Here is a 22,602-nt window from a genome sequence, read left to right as displayed (position 1 = left end):
TGTACCGTTCACCTCCAGTGTGTTCACTGAGCAGCTCACGTCTCTGCCCCGCCGATCTCAAAACAACATGCACCGATAATTTAAAGCAACATTGCGTAGTTTCAGCTCAGTGCTTCCACCATCTGGTTGAGAAGCGCTATCGCCTGGGGTTAAAAACGAAACTTAACGAAAACTAAACTTACCAGCCAGCGCATCCAGCGTTTATTCCCATTAATAGGGGGGGGGGGGGAGGGGCGGTGATTCGTACCCGTGCAGGGAAGTTACATAGTGCAGTTTCAGCCGACGCGACCCGGCTCAGGCTGCAGCGGCAGCACCGTTCATCCTATTAACCATTTTTCTACCATTGCAATGAGTCTGGAAACATTATTTTAAGGCCGAAAAACTCTGCAATGTTACTTTAAAGGTGATGAACCTACTGGCATTATTACAATGGGAGAATTTGCCTAAATGTTGAGCTGTCCCTTTAAGTATAAAGATTAGAAGGGCGTTATATTACCATATGTATGAAGGGGGGAAAGTAGAATATATGAAGTTTAGTTTATCTGATTAAATATTGTTTGTTGTGTTGTTATTGTGTTGCTTTTTCAGTTTTATAATAAAGTTGTAGCTGCTGCTCTTCTCTGCGCATTAAAGTGAAAGTAAAAAAAAATTGTGAAGTGTAGTTAGTGTGTCTGTGCACCATGCGGACGTCGACTCGATCGTCGAGTCGTCTAGTCGTCGTGATCCAGCTGTTGCACTTGCGCGCACGCATCGTTACCTTTAAGATGCTGCTCGCGGATAATAAAGCCTCGTTTTTTCAGCCAAACACGACGACGACGACGACACCATTTTAGCGAAGAGAGACAACAACGCGGGACCTGTACCGTTCACCTCCAGTGTGTTCACTGAGCAGCTCACGTCTCTGCCCCGCCGATCTCAAAACAACATGCACCGATAATTTAAAGCAACATTGCGTAGTTTCAGCTCAGTGCTTCCACCATCTGGTTGAGAAGCGCTATCGCCTGGGGTTAAAAACGAAACTTAACGAAAACTAAACTTACCAGCCAGCGCATCCAGCGTTTATTCCCATTAATAGGGGGGGGGGGGGAGGGGCGGTGATTCGTACCCGTGCAGGGAAGTTACATAGTGCAGTTTCAGCCGACGCGACCCGGCTCAGGCTGCAGCGGCAGCACCGTTCATCCTATTAACCATTTTTCTACCATTGCAATGAGTCTGGAAACATTATTTTAAGGCCGAAAAACTCTGCAATGTTACTTTAAAGGTGATGAACCTACTGGCATTATTACAATGGGAGAATTTGCCTAAATGTTGAGCTGTCCCTTTAAGTATAAAGATTAGAAGGGCGTTATATTACCATATGTATGAAGGGGGGAAAGTAGAATATATGAAGTTTAGTTTATCTGATTAAATATTGTTTGTTGTGTTGTTATTGTGTTGCTTTTTCAGTTTTATAATAAAGTTGTAGCTGCTGCTCTTCTCTGCGCATTAAAGTGAAAGTAAAAAAAAATTGTGAAGTGTAGTTAGTGTGTCTGTGCACCATGCGGACGTCGACTCGATCGTCGAGTCGTCTAGTCGTCGTGATCCAGCTGTTGCACTTGCGCGCACGCATCGTTACCTTTAAGATGCTGCTCGCGGATAATAAAGCCTCGTTTTTTCAGCCAAACACGACGACGAGGACGACGACGACACCATTTTAGCGAAGAGAGACAACAACAACACACCACGGTGGTGACCGGACTGACTGACTGACTGGAGCAGCAGAGTTCCTCCTCCCAGAGGCACCGGCGGGGCTTTTCCTTCCTGGCAGCGGAGCGACAGGAGGAGGAGGAGGAGGAGGAGGACGGGGGGGGCTAAATCTCTAAATGTCGGATTGCATTATTTGTCGGCCTATACCGAGCAGAGGAGGAGGAGGAGGAGAGGAGAAAAGAAGAGGGGAGAGGAGAGGAGAAGGGGTCCAGTCGGAGCAACAGCAACACACCGAAATACTTTCCCTTTAAAGCCGGAGAGGAGAGGGAGAGGGACAGCAGAGAGGGGGTGAAGAAGAGGAGATAAAAAAAGAAAAGGAAGAAAGACGGAGAGGGAGGGAGGAGGGCGAGAGGGAGAGAGAAAGAGAGAGAGGAGTGTGAGAGGAAAAAAAAAAAAAAAGAGAAAGATGTCATCCTGTCGATGGAAACACCACCGAGGAGGAGCCATGGACCGCGGCCGGCCGGGAGCGCTCTAGTTCCGGCGGGGAGCAGTACGCAACACCGAGGCTTGGAACCCGACGCTGCGGCCTTTTTTTTTTTTTTTTTCCTCTTGTTTGTTTCTTGTTATTGTTTTTTCCGGAGCTATCGACAAAAATAAAACGAGTCCTCCTGAACAACAGCTGCTGCTGATGATGACCATGATTAACACGTCTCGACTACTCGTCCATCCTCTGTATACAAATAATAATATTAATAATAATAATCTCTATTTTTGCATGCAATTCTATTCACCAGTAGACATAAGCAACTTATATTAATATATATATATAAATAGAGAGAGATAGATGCACCATTATAAAACAAGCATGATACCAACCATTTTGCATCATCTGATAGATATTAATTTATGACTCATAGCAGCAGCAGCCTGATCACTGATCGAAGCTAAATATCGGTGTGTGTGTGTGTGTGTGTGTGTGTGTGTCCGTTAATTGACCCGGGCAGGTAGCCGCGTTTCTCCCCCTCTCCTCCTCCTCTTCACCTCCTCTTCTTCTCCTCCTGCACCTCCTCCTCCTCCTCCTCTTGCACCATGGACACCTCCTGGAGCAACTTCCTCTTCCAGGTGAGTCGGTGTTAATTGAAGCTGCTGCTGCTGCTTTCTGAGGGGTTGTGGTGTTGTACTGGTGGTGGTGATGGAGGAAGAGGAGGGGGAGGAGGAAGAAGGGCGGGGGTGAGGATGCTGAGGGTGGAGGGGGTTAGAGATAGACATGAAGGAGGGGGGGAGGAGGAGGAGGAGGAGGTCACAGAGGGGTCAGGGGGAAGCTGAGGCCTCAAGCCCTGGTCCCCTCTCCCTCCATGGTTCTGATCTACATTATATATTATATTATCAATAGATAGATACAGATATCAGGGCTTCAGACTTTTGCCCCTACAATTTGAGACACTGCAAGTAAATTTTTCATCTACTTGTGCATGTGCAACCAGTAAATTGGCTGTTTGTTTGTTTTTTAACACTGGTTAAACATGGGACTGGCAACTTGAATAATCTGGGATCCTAAATTTCTGCTTGCATCCCTAAAATGTCAAGTAAGGGGGGGCAAGTAAATAAAGTTAGTCTGGAGCCCTGGGTGGATGGATGGATGGATGGATGGATAGATAGATAGATAGATAGATAGATAGATAGATAGATAGATAGATAGATAGATAGATAGATAGATAGATAGATAGATAGATAACAGGGCTCCAGACTTTTGCCCCTAAAATTTGAGACACTGCAAGTACATTTTTCATCTAATTGCGCATGTGCAACCAGTAAATTTACTTTTTTTCCCCTTTTTTTTTTTAATACTGGTGAAACATGAACAAGAAAATGTGAATATTTGCTTTGATTTATGTCAAATTACAGTGTGCACCCCTAAAATTTCTGCTTGCGCCCTTAAAAATTTAAGTTAGGGGAGCCTAGGCATTGTAAATAAAGTTAGTCTGGAGCCATAGATAGATAGATAGATAGATAGATAGATAGATAGATAGATAGATAGATAGATAGATGTTGTTATTGCATAAAAATACAACACAATGTTGTTTGTATTGTAGAATCAAATCAAAAAGCAGCATAAAAAGCACGTAGTTTAAAAATAATAAACAATTAACAGGTTTATTGAGCTTGTAGTGTTCATCGGGTGAGTTTATGTTTAATGAGAGAGTTTTAACTTTATGATTTAATTATTGATTACACAGTTTAGACAACGTATTGACATTCAGACGTTCTAAATTCAGCTTGATTGTTTTGTTTTATGTCTTCAATTTATTTCTTATTCTTATTCATGATTGTTCTGATGTGTTTTTGATTGATTGATTGAAACCTTTATTTATTCAGATTCAGGTGTCCAAAACATCAACAGTTAAAACGGAGATGCAGCAGACAGTCATTCAAAAAGATAACTGGCAGTTAGTTAATAAAGTGAATGAATTAATAAATAAATCAATTGAAACTTGTTTTGTTTTATCTCGGTCAGACGCCGTCGAGCCAGACTCAGCCGGAGACGCCGCTGCAGTCGGAGCTGCTGCCAGAGCTCACGGGTCCGGCCCAGAGTCCACCGCCGTCCACCGTCGACACCGCCGCCCTGAGCGAGGAGCCCATACCAGGTGAGAAGAGATTTAAAAGTTTTGCTTTTATGTTATTTTAACAGGAAATATTTAGTAAAATTATATAATAACAAAAGTTTCCCTAATCTGTTATCAATCCGTTTGGTTGATCGTTGTACAATGATACCAAGTGCAGGTTTTTCCAGAATAAGAGTCTTTCCTTGGATTTAACATTTAAAATTAAATATGAAGCAAAAATGTTGATTTCTGTTGATTTCTCAGGGTTAAAGTGATTAAAGGTTAGGATAGATAGATGGACGCTATGAAGGCTGATGGGATTTCTTGGTTTCCCTCATCAAACTCATCAAATACACAATCCAACAACTCCACAACGCTCTGGTGGACAAGTTGTGAGCTGCACATTCACCACGTTATGAGATAATAACACAACGTTACCAGACAGAGTTGTTTTAGAGGGAAATACAGAGACTGATGATGAAAAACTGTCCCTGAAGGCAACGTGCATCAGTGGTTTTACATGAATTTCCCTCTAAAACAACTCTGTCTGGTAACGTTGTGTTATTATCTCATAGCGTGGTGAATGTGCAGCTCACAACTTGTCCACCAGAGCGTTGTGGAGTTGTTGGATTGTGTATTTGATGAGTTTGATGAGGGAAACCAAGAAATCCCATGAGCCTCTGTAGCGTAGCTCTGAGCAGCTCACGGCTCTGCTCCACCGTTCTAAAAACAACTTGCACCGACAATTAAAGGTAACGAACCTACTGCTATGACTATAGGGATTATGGCAATAGGCCAGTTTGCCAAAAATGTTGAACTATCCCTTTAAAAATAATGAAATCACAGATCGTCTGCTGATAAGTTTTGTTTTCTTACCCCCCCACAGTGAAGCCCCTCCCCAAGCCGAGCCGCCCCGCCCACATCTGCGCCACCTGCAACAAGGAGTTCAAGAACAGCTACAACCTGCGGCGCCACCAGTCGGTGCACACGGGCATCAAGATGAAGGACCGCGCCGCCCGCGACAAGGACGACGTGGCGGCGGCGGCGAAGAAGCAGGCGGTGCCGCTGTCGCTGCTGCACCTGTCCCTCCCCCTTCCTCCCCCTCCTGCCCCCCTCCCCCAGCAGCAGCAGCAGCAGCAGGCTCCTCCCACCACCGCCGCCGTGGTCATCGCCGCCGCCGCCGTGCCGCAGCAGCAGCAGCAGCAGCAGCAGCAGCAGCAGCAGCAGCACGGCAACCAGGAGGGCCAGCCCGTGTCTGTGTCCATCGCCCCGGCAACCGTAACCATGGCTGCACCGCCACAACCCATCCAAGCAGCTGTTGTTGTCGTTGGATCCATGGAACAGGTGAGAGAGGAAACAGCTGATCACTGATTGGTTCATTGATTGATTCATTGAACAGTTTTTGTTCTTCAGAAATCATCAGTTTCATTTTAAAGGGATACGCCAACATTTTTTCCCCCCCGTGTCTTACCTCACTCCCGAGTCCATGACCAGCAGATAGACACCATCCTTTCGACTGTGCGTGCAGTAACAAGGGAGATAGAGCCGTATCGCTGTAATTAGCTTAGCTCAAACACTGGAAGTGTATGGGTAGTGTTAGCCTGCCTCCACCTAAAGTCGCTAATTAGCTTAGCTCAAACACTGGAAGTGTATGGGTAGTGTTAGCCTGCCTCCACCTAAAGTCGTTAATTAGCTTAGCTCAAACGCTGGAAGTGTATGGGTAGTGTTAGCCTGCCTCCACCTAAAGTCGTTAATTAGCTTAGCTCAAACGCTGGAAGTGTATAGGTAGTGTTAGCCTGCCTCCACCTAAAGTCACTAATTAGCTTAGCTCAAACACTGGAAGTGTATAGGTAGTGTTAGCCTGCCTCCACCTAAAGTCGATAATTAGCTTAGCTCAAACACTGGAAGTGTATAGGTAGTGTTAGCCTGCCTCCACCTAAAGTCGATAATTAGCTTAGCTCAAACACTGGAAGTGTATGGGTAGTGTTAGCCTGCCTCCACCTAAAGTCATCAGAGAAACTCTTCAGCAACTCTAAACGGAAACCGGCGGGCCGATCTTCGTCTCAGAGCTGACAAAACTCTCCGGTAAGGCATCTTGAACGGTCAAATGCCGCTAACGGGACGAGATCGGTCAAAACGGAGGGTTCAAGCAAAGACGGTTTATTTTGGTTCAAGCTAGCTACATCGAGGGTAGGTTAGCTTCCTGTTTCAAAGTAAAAGCACAAATTCTATCGTCATGGCTTTCTGTATGTAAAGGGCAACGGGTGTTTTATTTTGTGAAAGTAACCGGAAGTGCGTTGGTCACAACGGCTAGCTTGAGTAGCGCCGAATTCGTCCGAACAAAATTGTAAACAGCTGGTATTTAGACAAATTAACGACACACTGCTGATCTAAACGGCTACTTTCTCACCTAAACATGTTTGAAATATTTACAGAGTTTAGAGCTAAAATGAAATCAGCTTCTGACTGCTGATTTCAGCTCGGGTAGGAGGCAGGCTAACACTACCTATACACTTCCAGCGTTTGAGCTAAGCTAATTAGCGACTTTAGGTAGGAGGCAGGCTAACACTACCTATACACTTCCAGCGTTTGAGCTAAGCTAATTAGCGACTTTAGGTAGGAGGCAGGCTAACACTACCTATACACTTCCAGCGTTTGAGCTAAGCTAATTAGCGACTTTAGGTAGGAGGCAGGCTAACACTACCTATACACTTCCAGCGTTTGAGCTAAGCTAATTAGCGACTTTAGGTGGAGGCAGGCTAACACTACCCATACACTTCCAGTGTTTGAGCTAAGCTAATTACGGGCGATACGGCTCTGTCTCCATGGTTACTGCACACACAGTCGAAAGGATGGTGTCTATCTGCTGGTCATGGACTCGGGAGTGAGGCAAGACACGAAAAAAAAATGTTGGCGTATCCCTTTAACAACCGTCTCAGTTCTTCCTCTACTTTTTTCCCTCCCCCTTTTTCATCTTCTTCTTCCCCTCCTTCTTTTCCCCCTTCCTTCACCTTCTGTTTCCTCTACTTTTTCCTCCTCCTCCTCCTCCCTCTCCCCTTTCCTCCATCATATTCTCCATTTTTCTTCCTACTTCTTCCCCTTCCTTCACCTTATCTTCTCCTATTTCCTCTACCTTTTCCTCCTCTCCCTCTTTCTCCTCCTTCCTCTTTTTCTCCTCCTCACTCTCCCCTTCCTTCATCTTCTTATCTCTCGTATTCTCTTATTTCCTCCTCCTCCTTCTCTTTCCTCTTTTTCTCCTCCTCTCTCTACTCCTTCCTTCATTCTCTTGGCTTCTTCTTTTCCTATTTCCTCTACGTTTTCCTCCTCCTCCTCATTCTTCCTCTTTTTCTCTTCCTCCCTCTTCCCTTTCCTTCATCATCTTCTCTTCTTTCATTTCCTTCATATTCTCAATATTTCCTCCTCCTTCTTTCTCCCTTCCTTCACCTTCTTTTCTTCTCCTATTTCCTCTACCTTTTCCTCCTCCTCCTTTTCCTCCTTCTTCCTCTTCTCCTCCTCCTCCTCCCTTCATCCTCTTATCTTCCTCTTCTTCTCCTTCTCACTCTCCCTCTTCCTTCATCTTCTTATCTCTCTTCTTCTCTTATTTCCTCATCCTCCTCCTTCTCATTTTCTCCTCCTCTCTCTACTTCTTCCTTCATTCTCTTATCTTCTCCTCCTCCTGTTTCCTCTTTTTCCTCCTCCTCCCTCTTCCCTTTCCTTCATCTTCTTTTCTTCTTCATCTTCTTCACCTCTTTCATTTCCTTCATATTCTCCATTTTCTTCCTCCTCTTCTTCTCCTCCTCCTTCTTCCCCTTCCGTCACCTTCTTATCTTCTCCTATTTGCTCTACCTTTTCCTCCTCTTCCTCTTTCCTCTTCTCCTCACTCTCCCCCGTCCTTCATCTTCTTTTCCTCTTTCATTTCCTTGATATTCTCAATTTTTTCCTCTTCTTCTTCTTCTTCTTCTTCTTCTTCTTCTTCTTCTTCATTTCCTCATCCTCCTCCTTCTCTTTCCTCTTTTTCTCCTCCTCTCTCTAATCCTTCCTTCATCCTTCATTCTCCTATTTCCTCTACTTTTTCTTTCTCCTTCTCCTCCTCCTCATTCTTTCTTCTCTTCCTCTCAGTGTGTATGACATCATACGACCTCTCATGACATCACTTCCTGCTGTTGTTGTTGTGTCAGTTTTTAATCTTCCTGTTTAACTCCACAGAGTTTTATCTTTTATATTATTACTGTGTCAGGGTTCTTACGGATTCTTAAAAAGTCTTAAAAGGCATTGAATTCATTAATCTAAAAACAAGGCCTTAATTGGCATTAAAATGTCTTAAATCCATTTTTCAAAAGTCTTAAAAATGTTAACACTTGGTAAGTGGTATTTTATGATTGTAATTAGTCTCAAATCTCAAAATAATTGGTAACAATCTGACATAGAGACGTTAGTGGCGGCCGTCACCAGCTCCCGAGTCAGTGTTTTTTTTTTTTTTACTTTTTATGCATTTATTTTGAAAGGACAGCTGGAAAGAGACACAATCCAATGTTAACGTAGCAGTCACTTTACCTTGGATCACATAGGAAAGTGGGTCAAATTGTCCCTAACCCTATGTAATTGATGTGGTGTTTGTCTTAAATTTCATTTCAAGTGACTTTAAAAGTCTTAAAAAGTCTTACATTTAACTTGGCTTAAGCTGTAGGAACCCTGTGTGTTTATGACCATCGCCGTCTCCCTGGAAACTAGATTTGATTTTAACCTTAATTCATATTTTTAATTACACAGATGAGTGATGAGTCTCTCTCTCGTCTTCATCGCTCCTCTTGGTTTTTATGTTGTTTTTTTTTTTCCCTCCACAGAATCCGAACCCGGCCCCCACGCCGCTGCCGGCGCCGGCCGCCAACCAGGTGAGGAAGAACCACGCGTGCGAGGCGTGCGGCAAGGCCTTCAGAGACGTCTACCACCTGAACCGCCACCGGCTGTCGCACTCGGACGAGAAGCCGTACTCGTGTCCCATCTGCCAGCAGCGCTTCAAGAGGAAAGACAGGATGAGCTACCACGTGCGCTCGCACCAGGGCGGCGTGGAGAAGCCGTACGTGTGTCCGCACTGCGCCAAGGCCTTCTCCAGGTACACACACACACACACACACACACACACACACACACACACACACACACACACACACACACACTTTAAAGGGATAGTTCAACTTTTAGTCTGATCCTCCTCTCTCCATAATCCCTATAGTCATAGCATTTCGCATTTTTTTAATATAAACTATTGTTGTGTGATGTATATTCTTCTTGTTTCATTCTGTTTTTCCTCTTTTATACTGTTGCTATTGCTGCTGCTGCTGCACAAATCTAAATTTCCCCATTGTGGGACAATAAAGGAATCTTAACTTAACTAGCAGTAGGTTCGTTACCTTTAATTGTCGGTGCAAGCTATTTTTAGAACGGCGGAGCAGAGCCGTGAGCTGCTCAGAGCTACGCTACGGAGGTTCATTATGGGATTTCTTGGTTTCCCTCATCAGACTCATCAAATACACAATCCAACAACTCCACAACGCTCTGGTGGACAAGTTGTGACCTGCACATTCACCACGCTATGAGATAATAACACAACGTTACCACACATGAAGCAAATACTTGTGCTTCACAGCTGGTATTGATTTCTTGATTCACAATTATTGTCAAGAAGGAAGGAAAACATCATCATATCAAAACATAGCTGTTACAGTATTGTAATTGTGTAATATTAAAAGAAACAAAACAAAACTAAAGACAGACAGAAGGTGGGATTGACGGGACATTTTAATAAAAATAAACTATAAACAAATCAAATCTCATGGTTGTTGTGAGTTCATCAGTCTGGTTTTGATGTTTAATCAAGTGTTTATAGTTAAACAAACACATGTCTTGGGTCATTCGATGATTGACTCACTTCGATGTTTAATTAGCACTTAATATTTATATCTTAATATTATATCTTAATATATCGCAATATAGACCTTATATTAACCGATTGGTTGAAATCCCTCCGCCCAGCAGCCGTGTCTGGAATGTAGTTCCGGCTGCATTTCCCTCTTAAACAACTCTGTCTGGTAACGTTGTGTTATTATCTCATAGCGTGGTGAATGTGCAGCTCACAACTTGTCCACCAGAGTATTGTGGAGTTGTTAGATTGTGTATTTGATGAGTTTGACACCGTTCACCTCCATTGTGTTCACTGAACAGTTCACGTCTCTGCCCCACCGATCTCAAAACAACATGCACCAATAATTAAAGGTAATGATGAACCTGCTGCTATGACTATAGGGATTATGGTGAGAGGAGGATCTGATTAAAATGTTGAACTGTCCCTTTAACTTCCACTTTCACTTTCATTGCCCGTAATTTCCCACAGTCTGTGAACGCAGCGTCTCTTGTCTTGCAGACCGGACCACCTCAACAGCCACGTCCGACAGGTGCACTCCACAGAGAGACCGTTCAAGTGCACGGTAACGTCTCCATGTGTCTGTTCAACCGATATGGGTTTGTGAATCATATCGACAAATCATAATGATGATGATGATGATGATGATGATGATGATGATGAAGGACATGTAACCCGTAACTTCCTGACTGTGTGACGTTCAGATGAAGCTGCAGGGAAACAAACGGAAAGCAGAAAGGAAAAGCGTCTTTATTTACACAGCTCAAAGGCGACTCAGCGTGCTTTAGATAAAAACAACATGTAATCTATTCAGACACATTAAAAATAACAGTTTAAAAGAGAATAATGAAAACAAAACAAACAGGAAGGAATTAATTTAACATAATGTAAAAGATTAAAGCTGTTGTTAAATTATAACAAAGAGAAGAAAGAATTATATGATACTATTTTACCTTGTGATATCCTGAGGATTCAATAACATATTGTGACCAGTCTTGGGCACTTTCCTTTCCAAAAGTAAGTAGTTATAGTTACTCGTTACTTAGATTACTGAGTTAGTAGCTGAGTTACTGCGTTATAAAGGTAACTAATTATCAGGAAAAGTAACTATTGAGTTTCTTTTTTATAAAATGCTCAAATATGTCAAATTACTTGGACTTGCCCTCCTAACCTCCTGTTTATCCGGAACTAATCTAGTTCTAGATAAACAGGAGGTTAACGGCTTTTTTCCAACCAGCTGATGGACTGAAAATAACCCTATACATATATACTATATAGACCGAATCTCCTTGTTGTTTACATTCTACTTCCGGTAGAAAACCAGCACATAATTTGAACGAGAACAATAGTAACGAACGAGAGTTTAGCTATATATCATATTTTTCACGCCACTATCACCGTTAAGACAAATCTGAAATGATTGAAGAAACATTACTATTTCTGTGTGTGTGTTTTGTGTTGCGATGTGTTGTATTTATTCAGTTTGGGGGAATCACGGTGTCTAGAAAGCATCAGTGGCTCAGCTGACAGGGACAGCTAACGGTAGCTAAGCTAACGGCGGTAGCTAAGCTAACAGCAGGACGTCAGCTGTTAAAACCCTCCCGTTGTGGGACACGACATGAAACTACTCCAGTTAGCTCAGTCATGTTGGAACTCAGATATCCGCTGGAGAAAATATTTGTTCATGGAGCGTTTATTGAGTCACTGAGTTATTAAAGTTAAACAGCTAGCTAACCGTTAGCCCGGCTAATCTATGATAACCATGACTAATTACAAAAATGTGCTCACAGAAATAGTAATGTTTGTCCAATCATTGGTTTTATAGACTTTACAAACATCAGATTAGTCTAAACAGTGATATCGTGACATGAAAAATGAGATTTATATAGCGAAACTCTCGTCCCCCCGGAAGTAGTTGTAACAACAAGGCGATTTGTTCTATAACAGGTGTATTATTATTTAGTGGCGGGACTTTTTGAGTCAGTAACACAAACAGCGTTATAACTGGGGAAACAGTAACTTTATTAATTACTTGTTACTGAAAAAAGTAACACCATTAATTTATAACGCTGTTATTCCCATCACTGTTGATACAAAGTGAATTTATGACATTTTTGCAACAGAAAATTATTTCCTAAAAGATAAATAATTAGACAAAGTTCTCAGTGAGTTCGTCTCTGACCGACACAGTCAGAAGAGGTAAACATTTGTATTTGTTATTTCCTCATTGTCTGTGTCAAATATTAAGAAACTGTACTTTTTTCACAATTTTTTGTTTTTCTTCTTCTCTACAGACGTGTACGTCGGCGTTCGCCACACGTGATCGTCTCCGCGCTCACCTGATCCGCCACGAAGAGAAGGTGCCGTGTCACATCTGTGGGAAGCTGCTGTCGGCCGCTTACATCACAGACCACATGAGGGTCCACAACCAATCACAGCACCACGCCTGTCACCTCTGCAACCGCAGTGAGTTTTCCTCCCTGGAGCTCTAGCAACAACAAGTCGGTGTCAGCCAATCAGAGGAGGAGGAGGAGTCTCTCTTCTGATTGGCTGACTGTTTATTTTCTAAAGTGATCCAATAAAAACAGAGCAGATTTCAGAATAAAACACTCAGAGAAACTAAATCCTGCAAAGTTGTTGGATGGTGGGTCCAGGTGGTGGTGAGGGGGCGGGGCTTAGTTGTGACATCACAAAGTGACAGGAAGTCCTGACGGCTGGTTTTAAGGCTCAGTTTCTGAATACAGGCTGTGTGCATTAATTTCTCTGTGGACTGAGGCTTTGATACTTTCACAGTATTGATATAGAACCTAGAGCTGCTTTATAATCACACTACACATGGACATCTACCTTTATACTGTATGGAGCTTTAACACAAACATCTACCTTTATACTGTATGGAGCTTTAACACAAACATCGACCTTTATACTGTATGGAGCTTTAACACAAACATCTACCTTTATACCGTATGGCGCTTTAATACAAACATCTACCTTTATACTGTATGGAGCTTTAACACAAACATCTACCTTTATACCGTATGGAGCTTTAACACAAACATCTACCTTTATACTGTATGGAGCTTTAACACAAACATCTACCTTTATACTGTATGGAGCTTTAACACAAACATCTACCTTTATACTGTATGGAGCTTTAACACAAACATATATATTGTGTGTGTGTTGCAGGCTTCACCACGCTCACCTACCTGCGTGTCCACGCTCAGAAGCACCACGGTCAGGAGTGGAAGGAGAGCGGCGGGGCGCGGGGGGGCTTCGGGGGCACGGGGGCCGGCGGCGTGCTGCTCTGCCAGCTGTGCGGCGTGCAGTGCAAGACGGCCACGCAGCTCCAGGGTCACATGGGCACGCACGCCGTCGTCGTGGGCAACCAGGGCGACGCCCCCGACCCCGCCAGCACGGCCCCCCCCCAGCTGGGAACCACCAGCGTCGCCGTCACCGTGTCCAGCTCCAGCGCCGTGGGACTGCTGGTCACCGACTGCTCCGGCATCGCCCCCCAGCCGCACAGCTAGCACCGCTGGGACGGGGAGGGGGGTGAGAGGGGGGTGAGAGGGGGGGAATGGAGGCTGGGGTGGGAGGGGGAACGGGGACTTGTGGAGGAGAGGACGGGCAGGACGGCAGCCGAACCAGGTGAGAGGAACACCTGTTACATTTATTTATTTGATTTTAATGTTCTTTTAAAGGTTGGGTCTGGAGTTTTGTGCCCAAAAATAAACATTAGACTTGTACAAATGAAATCCGTCTTAATCGTCACCTATGGGCTTCGTGTCCTGTGTGGTGGGGGCTCAGTCTGTGTCTGCAGCCCCCTCCCCCTCCCCCTGCCTGTATTTTGGTCTTTTGCTCTGTTTTGTTCAGGTTTTGTTCTGCACGTGGACGTTTCTGGGTGGAGCGAAAGAGTCGCAAGAGAGCATAGATATCTATGGCGAGAGAGTCGGCGTTTCTCTCCAGCCAATGACGGAGCTCAGGTGAAGCTCCGTGCAGCAGAGTAGGAGGCTCAGGGCTGCTAGCTGCACTAGCTGTCTCTGATGCTAACGAGTGCTAGCACGTCTCTCTCTCTCAGCAGCAGCAGCAGTCAGGACCACAAAGTAAAATAAATACAGTCTGAGTGAAGCGCTGGAGCCGCGGACCGATTCCCGACCGTCACCGACACTGGTAACAAGTATTAGGACCGTTGTAGTGAGCTAGCTTGATGCTAACTTCGGCTAGCGCTAGCAGTTAGCATCCGCCGCTAACACCCGCTTCTTAGTTCACCACTTTGGCATAAAAACATACACGGAGGATTCTGGTGTTGGTGACGGTCGGCTATCGGTCCACGGCTCCAGCGGTTCTTTCAGACTGTATTTCCTTTCCTTTGTTGTCATGACAACGGCTGCTGTCTGGGGCAGGAGGCTACACAGTTGAGCCTGGGAGGAGGGGCCCAGTTTCAATGTTTTGTTTACAAACTGCAACGAACAAAACTCCAGACCCTACCTTTAACCAGTAATCCCCCCCCATCAACAAAGTGAAGTGTTCCTTTCAGCTCTGAATGAGCCGTTCATATCATTCATATCTCCATGGAGACGGTAAGCTCGGTGCTGCTGCCATGTGGTGTCGCCATGTTTTTACCTTCAGTGGCAGCGTGACGACGGTAGGAAACCACGGAAACTCAGCGGAGACACCGGAGCTGTCGGCTCAGTCACCGCGGTAACGCAGTGAGGAGGAATGGAGCGTTACACTGATGCTGCATTCACCTGCAGTCGGGCAGACGGCCGTCGGTAACAAACCAGATGTCATTTTAGTCACAGAAGTCCAGAGAAAGCCGGTAAAACAATACCACATCGCCATGACAACATATTCCATCCATCCATTGTCCGCCGCATTATCCAGAGTCGGGTCGCGGGGGCAGCAGTCGGAGCAGGGATCCCCAGACTTCCCTCTCCCCGGACACTTCCTCCAGCTCTTCCGGGGGCACCCCAAGGCGTTCCCAGGCCAGCCGAGTGACATAGTCACTCCAGCGTGTCCTGGGTCTTCCTCGGGGCCTCCTCCCGGTGGGACATGCCCGGAACACCTCACGAGGGAGGCGTCCAGGGGGCATCCGATACAGATGCCCGAGCCACCTCAGCTGGCTCCTTTCGATGTGGAGGAGCAGCGGCTCTACTCCGAGCTCCTCCCGGGTGACAGAGCTCCTCACCCTCTCTCTAAGGGAGCGCCCCGCCACCCTGCGGAGGAAACTCATTTCGGCCGCTTGAACCCGGGATCCCGTTCTTTCGGTCATGACCCAGAGTTCATGACCATAGGTGAGGGTGGGAACGTAGATCGACCGGTAAATCGAGAGCTTTGCCTTTCGGCTCAGCTCTTTCTTCACCACGACGGACCGATACAATGACCGCATTACTGCGGCGGCCGCACCGATCCGCCTGTCGATCTCGTGCTCCATTGTCCCCTCACTCGTGAACAAGACTCAAAGATACTTAAACTCCTCCACCTGAGGCAGGAACTCTCCCCCGACCTGGAGGGTGCAAGCCACCTTTTTCCGGTCGAGAACCATGGCCTCGGACTTAGAGGTGCTGATTCTCATCCCAGCTGCTTCACACTCGGCTGCAAACCGTCCCAGTGCATGCTGAAGGTCCTGGCTCGAGGGAGCCAACAAGACCACATCATCTGCAAAAAGCAGAGATGAAATCAAGTGGCTCCCGAACCGTACCCCCTCCGGCCCTTGGTTGCACCTAGAAATTCTGTCCATAAAAATAATGAACAGAACCGGTGACAAAGGGCAGCCCTGCCGGAGTCCAACACGCACCGGGAACAGGTCTGACTTACTGCCGGCCATGCGAACCGAGCTCCTGCTCTGGTCATACAGGGACCGTACAGCCCTCAGCAGAGGGCCTCCGACCCCATACTCTCGGAGCACCTCCCACAGGATGCCACGTGGGACACGGTCGAAAGCCTTCTCCAAGTCCACAAAACACATGTGGACTGGTTGGGCAAACTCCCATGCGCCCTCGAGCACCCTGCGGAGGGTGTAGAGCTGGTCCAGCGTTCCACGGCCAGGACGAAAACCGCATTGTTCCTCCTGAATCCGAGGTTCGACTATCGGCCGAATTCTCCTCTCCAGCACCCTGGAATAGACTTTCCCCGGGAGGCTGAGGAGTGTGATCCCCCGATAGTTGGAACACACCCTCCGGTCCCCCTTTTTGAAGAGAGGGACCACCACCCCGGTCTGCCAGTCCAGAGGCACTGTCCCCGACTGCCACGCGATGCTGCAGAGACGTCAGCCACGACAGCCCCGCAACATCCAGAGACTTGAGGTACTCAGGGCGGATCTCATCCACCCCCGGTGCCTTGCCACTGAGGAGCTTCGGACTACCTCAGTGACTTCAGCTTGGGTGATGAATGAATCAACCTCTGAATCCTCAGCCTCTGCTTCCTCGACGGAAGGCGTGTCAGTGGGATTGAGGAGATCCTCGAAGTATTCCTTCCACCGCCCAACGATATCCCCAGTCGAGGTCAACAGCTCCCCTCCTCCACTGTAAACAGTGTTGGCGGAGCACTGCTTCCCCCTCCTGAGGCGCCGGATGGTTTGCCAGAATTTCCTCGAGGCTGACCGGTAGTCCTCCTCCATGGCCTCCCCGAACTTTTCCCAGACCCGAGTTTTTGCTTCCGCGACCGCCCAGGCTGCCGTCCGCTTGGCCTGCCGGTACCCGTCGGCTGCCTCGGGGGTCCCCCGAGCTAGCCAGGCTCGGTAGGACTCCTCCTTCAGCTTGACGGCATCCCTTACTTCCGGTGTCCACCACCGGGTTCGGGGATTGCCACCGCGACAGGCACCGGAGACCTTACGACCACAGTTCCGGACAGCCTCATCAACAATGGAAGTGGAGAACATGGTCCATTTCGACTCAATGTCTCCGGCCTCCCTCGGAATCCGGTCAAAGCTCTCCCGGAGGTGGGAGTTGAAGACCTCCCTGACAGGGGATTCTGCCAGACGTTCCCAGCAGACCCTCACGATACGCTTGGGTCTGCCAAGTCTGACCAGCTTCCTCCCCTGCCAGCGGATCCAACTCACCACCAGATGGTGATTAGTTGACAGCTCAGCCCCTCTCTTCACCCGAGTGTCCAAGACATACGGCCGGAGGTCAGATGACACGACTACAAAGTCGATCATTGACCTCTGGTCTAGGGTGTCCTGGTGCCACGTGCACTGATGGACACCCTTATGCCTGAACATGGTGTTTGTTATGGACAAACTGTGGCTAGCACAGAAGTCTAATAACAAAACACCACTCGGGTTCAGATTGGGGAGGCCGTTCCTCCCAATCACACCTCTCCAGGTAACAGTGTCGCTGCCTAGTGAGCGTTGAAGTCCCCCAGCAGAACGATGGAGTCCCCAGTTGGGCCACTTTCCAGCACCCCTCCCAGGGCCTCCAGGAAGGCCGGGTACTCTGCACTGCCGTTCGGCCCGTAGGCCGAAACGACAATGAGAGACCTATCCCCGACCCGAAGGCGCAGGGAAGCGACCCTCTCGTTAAGTGGGGAGAACTCAAACACATGGCGGCTGAGCTGGGGAGCTATGAGCAAGCCCAACCTCTCTCAAGGAGTTGGGTTCCAGAGCCCAGGCTGTGCGTGGAGGTGAGCCCGACTATCTCTAGCCGATATCTCTCAACCTCCCGCACGAGCTCAGGCTCTTTCCCCCCCAGCGAGGTGACATTCCATGTCCCTAAAGCCAGAGTCGTTGTCCGGGGATTGGGTCGCCGGGGCCCCCGCCCACGGCTGCCACCCAAATCACACAGTACCGGCCCCTTCTGAACTCTCCCGCGGGGGGTGAGCCTACGGAAAGGCGGGCCCACGTCGCTCGTTCGGGCTGCGCCCGGCCGGGTCCCGTCCCCCCGACCCCAGGCCTGGCTCCAGGGTGGGGCCCCGGTAACGCCAGTCCGGGTGACGTACACTTCCTTGATTGTTACTTCTTCATAGGGGCTTGGAACCGCTCTTAGTCTGACCTGTCACCTAGGACCTGTTTGCCTTGGGAGACCCTACCAGGGGCATTAAGCCCCGGACAACATAGCTCCTAGGATCATTTGGGTGCTCAAACCCCTCCACCTCGGTAAGGTGGCGGTTCAAGGAGGGGATGACAACATAATACACGTGGCAAAACAATACACGTGACAAAATGACAACATATTGTCACGTGTATTGTTTTGCCTCGTGCTGACGGACCACTTGTTTACATAGAGACTTGTTTATGCCGTTACGTGCAGCGGCTGTCGTCCGTCTGCCTTCTGCCCAATTTCATGTGAATGCAGCATGAAAAATATGACTGAGTTGCTTGAGATATACAATCACAACGCTAGATGGAGGAATTCCTACACAATGTACCTTTAATGGGAAACGCTGGATGCATTGGCTGATACGTTTTTTTTTCTTTTTGCTTCATATTGTGTGAATGAATGAATGAATTTTTTTTTTGTGTGTCATGCCACCACTGTGGCCCATCCCATATGAGATTACAAGATACATTAAATGACAAATACAGTTGTATTAACTGGGAGTCAGGTGACGACAGCAGAGCGACATCTGGCTTCCAGATGTTGAATCTTGTACTGTAGTTGTGTTGTGTGATTTGCAGCTTTTATTTTGAAATGTAACCACATCCCTCTCGCGTGTTCTCCACCTCCAGATCATTCCTTCATAGGAGGCCACAGGTGGAAACGTCGACGTCGTCTCTGCTCCTCCACGTTGCTCGTGGGATTTTTCCAGAAGACGACGAGTTCGATGTCGCCATCGAACACAAACAGACACACACACACGTGTATTAACTGTACGAGTCCAGAAGCGGACGAGTCGACGCCCAGGAGTCAGGAGGGAAAATCAGTGTGTGTTTTTATTCCTTCGGCTTCGCACTTCGCCATCATTTCATTGTTTTTCATTTTGAACTGACCTGCACAGCCCGTCATGGTTTTGTAAAGCTGTTGCTGTTTTTACATCTTTTTATATTCCATGATATCAGTGTTTGTTTAATGACGAGGAAACCGAACCCGACGACGACCTCCAGTGAAACGCTACTTATCTCAGTTTTTCTCCCCTAATTTATCAGGCTCCAGTTTTGCCTTTGTCAGGACAGCGGCGGGATCGGGCGGGATCGGGCGCTTCGGTCGCGCCACCGTGTACAGACACTTTTCTAGAGCTGATTAAAGGCAAACTAATAGTTGTTTGTGTATATTCTCCATGAACATTGAATGTGCTTTGATTCTCTGCTTCGTTATTATCTTCGTTCTTACTCTGGATGCTGATTTGTTCATTCTTTAAAAACAAAAAAAAGAAGAAAAAAAAGGTAACTTGCCATGTAATTTGTAGCTTACCTTGGTGACACATCTTTCTGTGGCTGTGCATATTGATTGTACTTAACGCATAGTGCATAGCGCCTCGTTACTACTGTATTAAAAAAAAAAAAAAAAAAAAAAAAAGCAGTAAAAATGCATGTGTGGATTCAAGATGAAATGATTTTCTGAGTGGTTCTGGGAAGTGACTGACGATTTCCACGCACTTCAAGTCAGATGTTTCCGTGTTCAACGGCTTTAAACTTTGACTTGAGAGGGGGAAGTCCTGCAGCCGGCAGATTCACAGACTCTCAGTCGAGTGAGTTTCCAGATTCAGAGTTCACAGAGAAAACCTGAGCAGCTCCTCTGCAACAACAGGTTGTGTAAAATAAAATATAAATATATCAAATATTTTCAAGGATTAAAGCAGAAAAACAAAGACGCACCTTTAACAACCAGCTACAACTTAAACCTGAAGACACTGAAGCACTGGAATGACTGAGGCCTGTTGAACTGGTATGTTAATATGCTCTTCACCGATCAATAATTCATAAACACATTATTGATCATGAAAAGCTTTTCTGTGAACATATTTGTATTTTTGACAGATGAAGTTGAATTTCAGCCTGAGGAGGCATTTTAAAATGTATTAATATCTGATATTTTACACATGAACAATCATTATTTGTTGTTTTTTAAATCTTTTTTCATTGATAGGTACTTTATTTTGAAATGTAATTGTCCCTTAGTAATAATAATGCAATAGAAATTATCTAAAAAAAACAACATATTTGATATTTGTACATGAAATATGTTAAACACTACAGTCAAAATCCAAAATAATTGAGTATTATGGTCATCAATCAGTATTTTTAATAGAATTATATAAATCATATAATCTTAATGGAGGTAGTTCACTAAAACATTACTGATGACTTAATAATACATAACATCTCTCCCACTTTAGCTTCTCTCTACTGGCTTCCTGTAGGATTTAGAATAGACTTCAAAATCCTTCTGCTGGGGTCAAAGAGGCCGACACTCTAACTACATAAGTCTAGACTTAAGACCTTCCTCTATGACAGGGCTTTTAGTTAGGGCTGGTTCAGGTAGCTCTGAACCGTTTTATAGCTACGACTTACGGCGTGTTCACACCGGGCGCGAGGCAAATTTTTCGCGCGATAAGATTACATACAAAGTCAATGTACAGACGCGAATGGACGCGAATTTGTGCCGGCGGCGCGAATGAAGCGAAAACGCGAAATTCGCCCGTTCGCTCGATTTCAAAATATTTGCACGAATGCCGCGAGTAAAAACAAATATTCCAGCGGGCAAACTTGAGCGAATAGAGTGAGGCGAATATTTTACTCGCGCCCGGTGTGAACGCACCGCTAGACTGCTGGTCTAGTTGCATGGAGCCATCCCCTCTCCTCTCCTCCCCACCTTCTTCCTTTCCTCTCCTTTCCTTTCCTCTCCTCTCCTGTCCTCTCCTCTCCTCCTTCTTCCTCTCCTCTCCTCTCCTTTCCTCTCCTCCCCGCCTTCTTCCTCTCCTCCCTGCCTTCTTCCTCTCCTCCCCTCCTTCTTCCTCTCCTTTCCTCTCCCCTCTCTTCTCCTCTCCTCCCCTCCTTCTTCCTCTCCTTTCCTTTCCATTCCTTCTCTCCTCACCCCTCCTCTCCTCCCCTCCTTCTTCCTCTCCTCTCCTCCCCTCCTTCTTCCTTTCCCCTCCTCTCCTCCTCTCCTCCCTGCCTTCTTCCTTTCCTCTCCTCCCCTCCTTCTTCCTCTCCTTTCCTCTCCTCTTCTCCCCTATATTTTCCTATATTTCAGCTTTTTTTTTTTTTTTTTAGGCCTATTGCTTTTCATTTCTTTTTGCTTTTCATTTCTAACTGCTTCAGTAATTTATTTATTAATTCATTTATTTTAAGTATTGCAGCTTTTTTCCTAGTAAGTGGAAGATCCGGGCTTCTTCCCTCTCCCTCCTGGTCCGTGTGTCCCGCGGAGCAGCAGGTCAGTCAGTCCGCAGCGCCGCAGCCTCAGTCCGACCGTCAGCTTTGTTTACAGCCCCCTCCCCCACCCCGGCTCCTCCTCCTCCTGCTCCACGGGCTACTGGGCTAGCTCGCTCCGCTAGCTGTGGTGGTGCTGCTGCTGATAGATAGTGTCTCACCGGCGCTAAGCTAAATAAAAAAGCAAAAAAATAATACAAGAAAACAAAGAACCAGACCTCCAGGATCAAATCTGGTTCTTCACGTTACCGGTGGATTTAACCAACAAGCGGCCGTCGTCGTTGTTGCTGTTGGATGAGCGACACCGACTTGAAGAGACGACAGGCAGCCGGGATGGGTCGCTCCTGCGGCGGGGACCAACAGCGCCACGGCCGGCTAGCCGTTAGCTGCTAACTGCTAGCTGCTGTTAGCCGTTAGCTGCTAACTGCTACTGCTAGCCCCAGGAGCCGCAGCTCGCCTCGGAGCTCCGGGGGCGACGCGCGTCTAATATATATATAAAAATATATATATAAAGTCTGTTTTCGTGCCTTTTCATCGTTGGCTTCACTGCGATCGGTTTGTCCGTCGGTTGCACTAATTAATCCGGGGGAACATTTTCCTCCTGGAATATGTAGGTCACTGTGAACGACCGACGGCGGTTATGTGGGTCACAGACACAGACAGCAGCAGTTAGCCTGTTAGCTGCCTGCCTGGAACAGCTGGTTAGCAGCGGAGCTAACGGAGCTAACTCCCAACAGCGACGGTGTTTTTCTTTTTTTTCCCCTTCTTTTTTTTTTTTTTAAGTTTTTAATTGCTATTTTTTGTGAAGAAACACACGGACGTGGATGTATTTCGTCGAATCAGTGAGTGTCGATCTGCAGTGTGACAGACCGAGTCCATCATCGCTGTTAACGTCCGTTTTTTTTAAACGTTAAATAACATTTTTGGAATTCGTCGCCGGTTGGTTAGCTCGTTAGCCTGCCTGCTAGTTAGCCTAACTGCTAGTTAGCCGGACACAAGTCAACGGAGCAGCTCCACTAAACCAGGTGAGTGCTGCACATAGGTAACTCGTCTGTGTGGATCAGTGGTTTAACTTGTGATTTTTT

At 46.6% G+C, this 22,602-nt stretch overlaps 1 protein-coding gene across 2 annotated transcripts; it reads left to right on the top strand.

The window, feature by feature from the left end:
• Nucleotides 1-1,535: 1,535 nt before the first annotated feature.
• maza (MYC-associated zinc finger protein a (purine-binding transcription factor)) lies at nucleotides 1,536-19,634 on the top strand. Of its 2 annotated transcripts, none has more exons than XM_083976515.1 (9): nucleotides 1,536-2,418; nucleotides 2,691-2,808; nucleotides 4,202-4,331; nucleotides 5,176-5,633; nucleotides 9,134-9,402; nucleotides 10,711-10,774; nucleotides 12,504-12,675; nucleotides 13,399-13,857; nucleotides 18,878-19,634. In XM_083976515.1, the coding sequence occupies exons 2-8, from the start codon at nucleotides 2,776-2,778 to the stop codon at nucleotides 13,737-13,739; spliced, it is 1,467 nt and encodes a 488-aa protein (XP_083832641.1). In that variant the 5' UTR covers nucleotides 1,536-2,418; nucleotides 2,691-2,775; the 3' UTR covers nucleotides 13,740-13,857; nucleotides 18,878-19,634. The 2 variants fall into 2 exon arrangements, with proteins under 2 accessions (XP_083832641.1, XP_083832642.1); XM_083976516.1 differs by having other exon boundaries at nucleotides 2,209-2,236.
• The last annotated feature ends 2,968 nt before the right edge of the window (nucleotides 19,635-22,602 follow it).

Source organism: Trachurus trachurus (assembly GCF_905171665.1).
Source record: "Trachurus trachurus genome assembly, chromosome: 8".
Lineage (NCBI taxonomy): Eukaryota > Metazoa > Chordata > Actinopteri > Carangiformes > Carangidae > Trachurus > Trachurus trachurus.
This window is presented reverse-complemented; position numbering and strand designations above follow the sequence as displayed.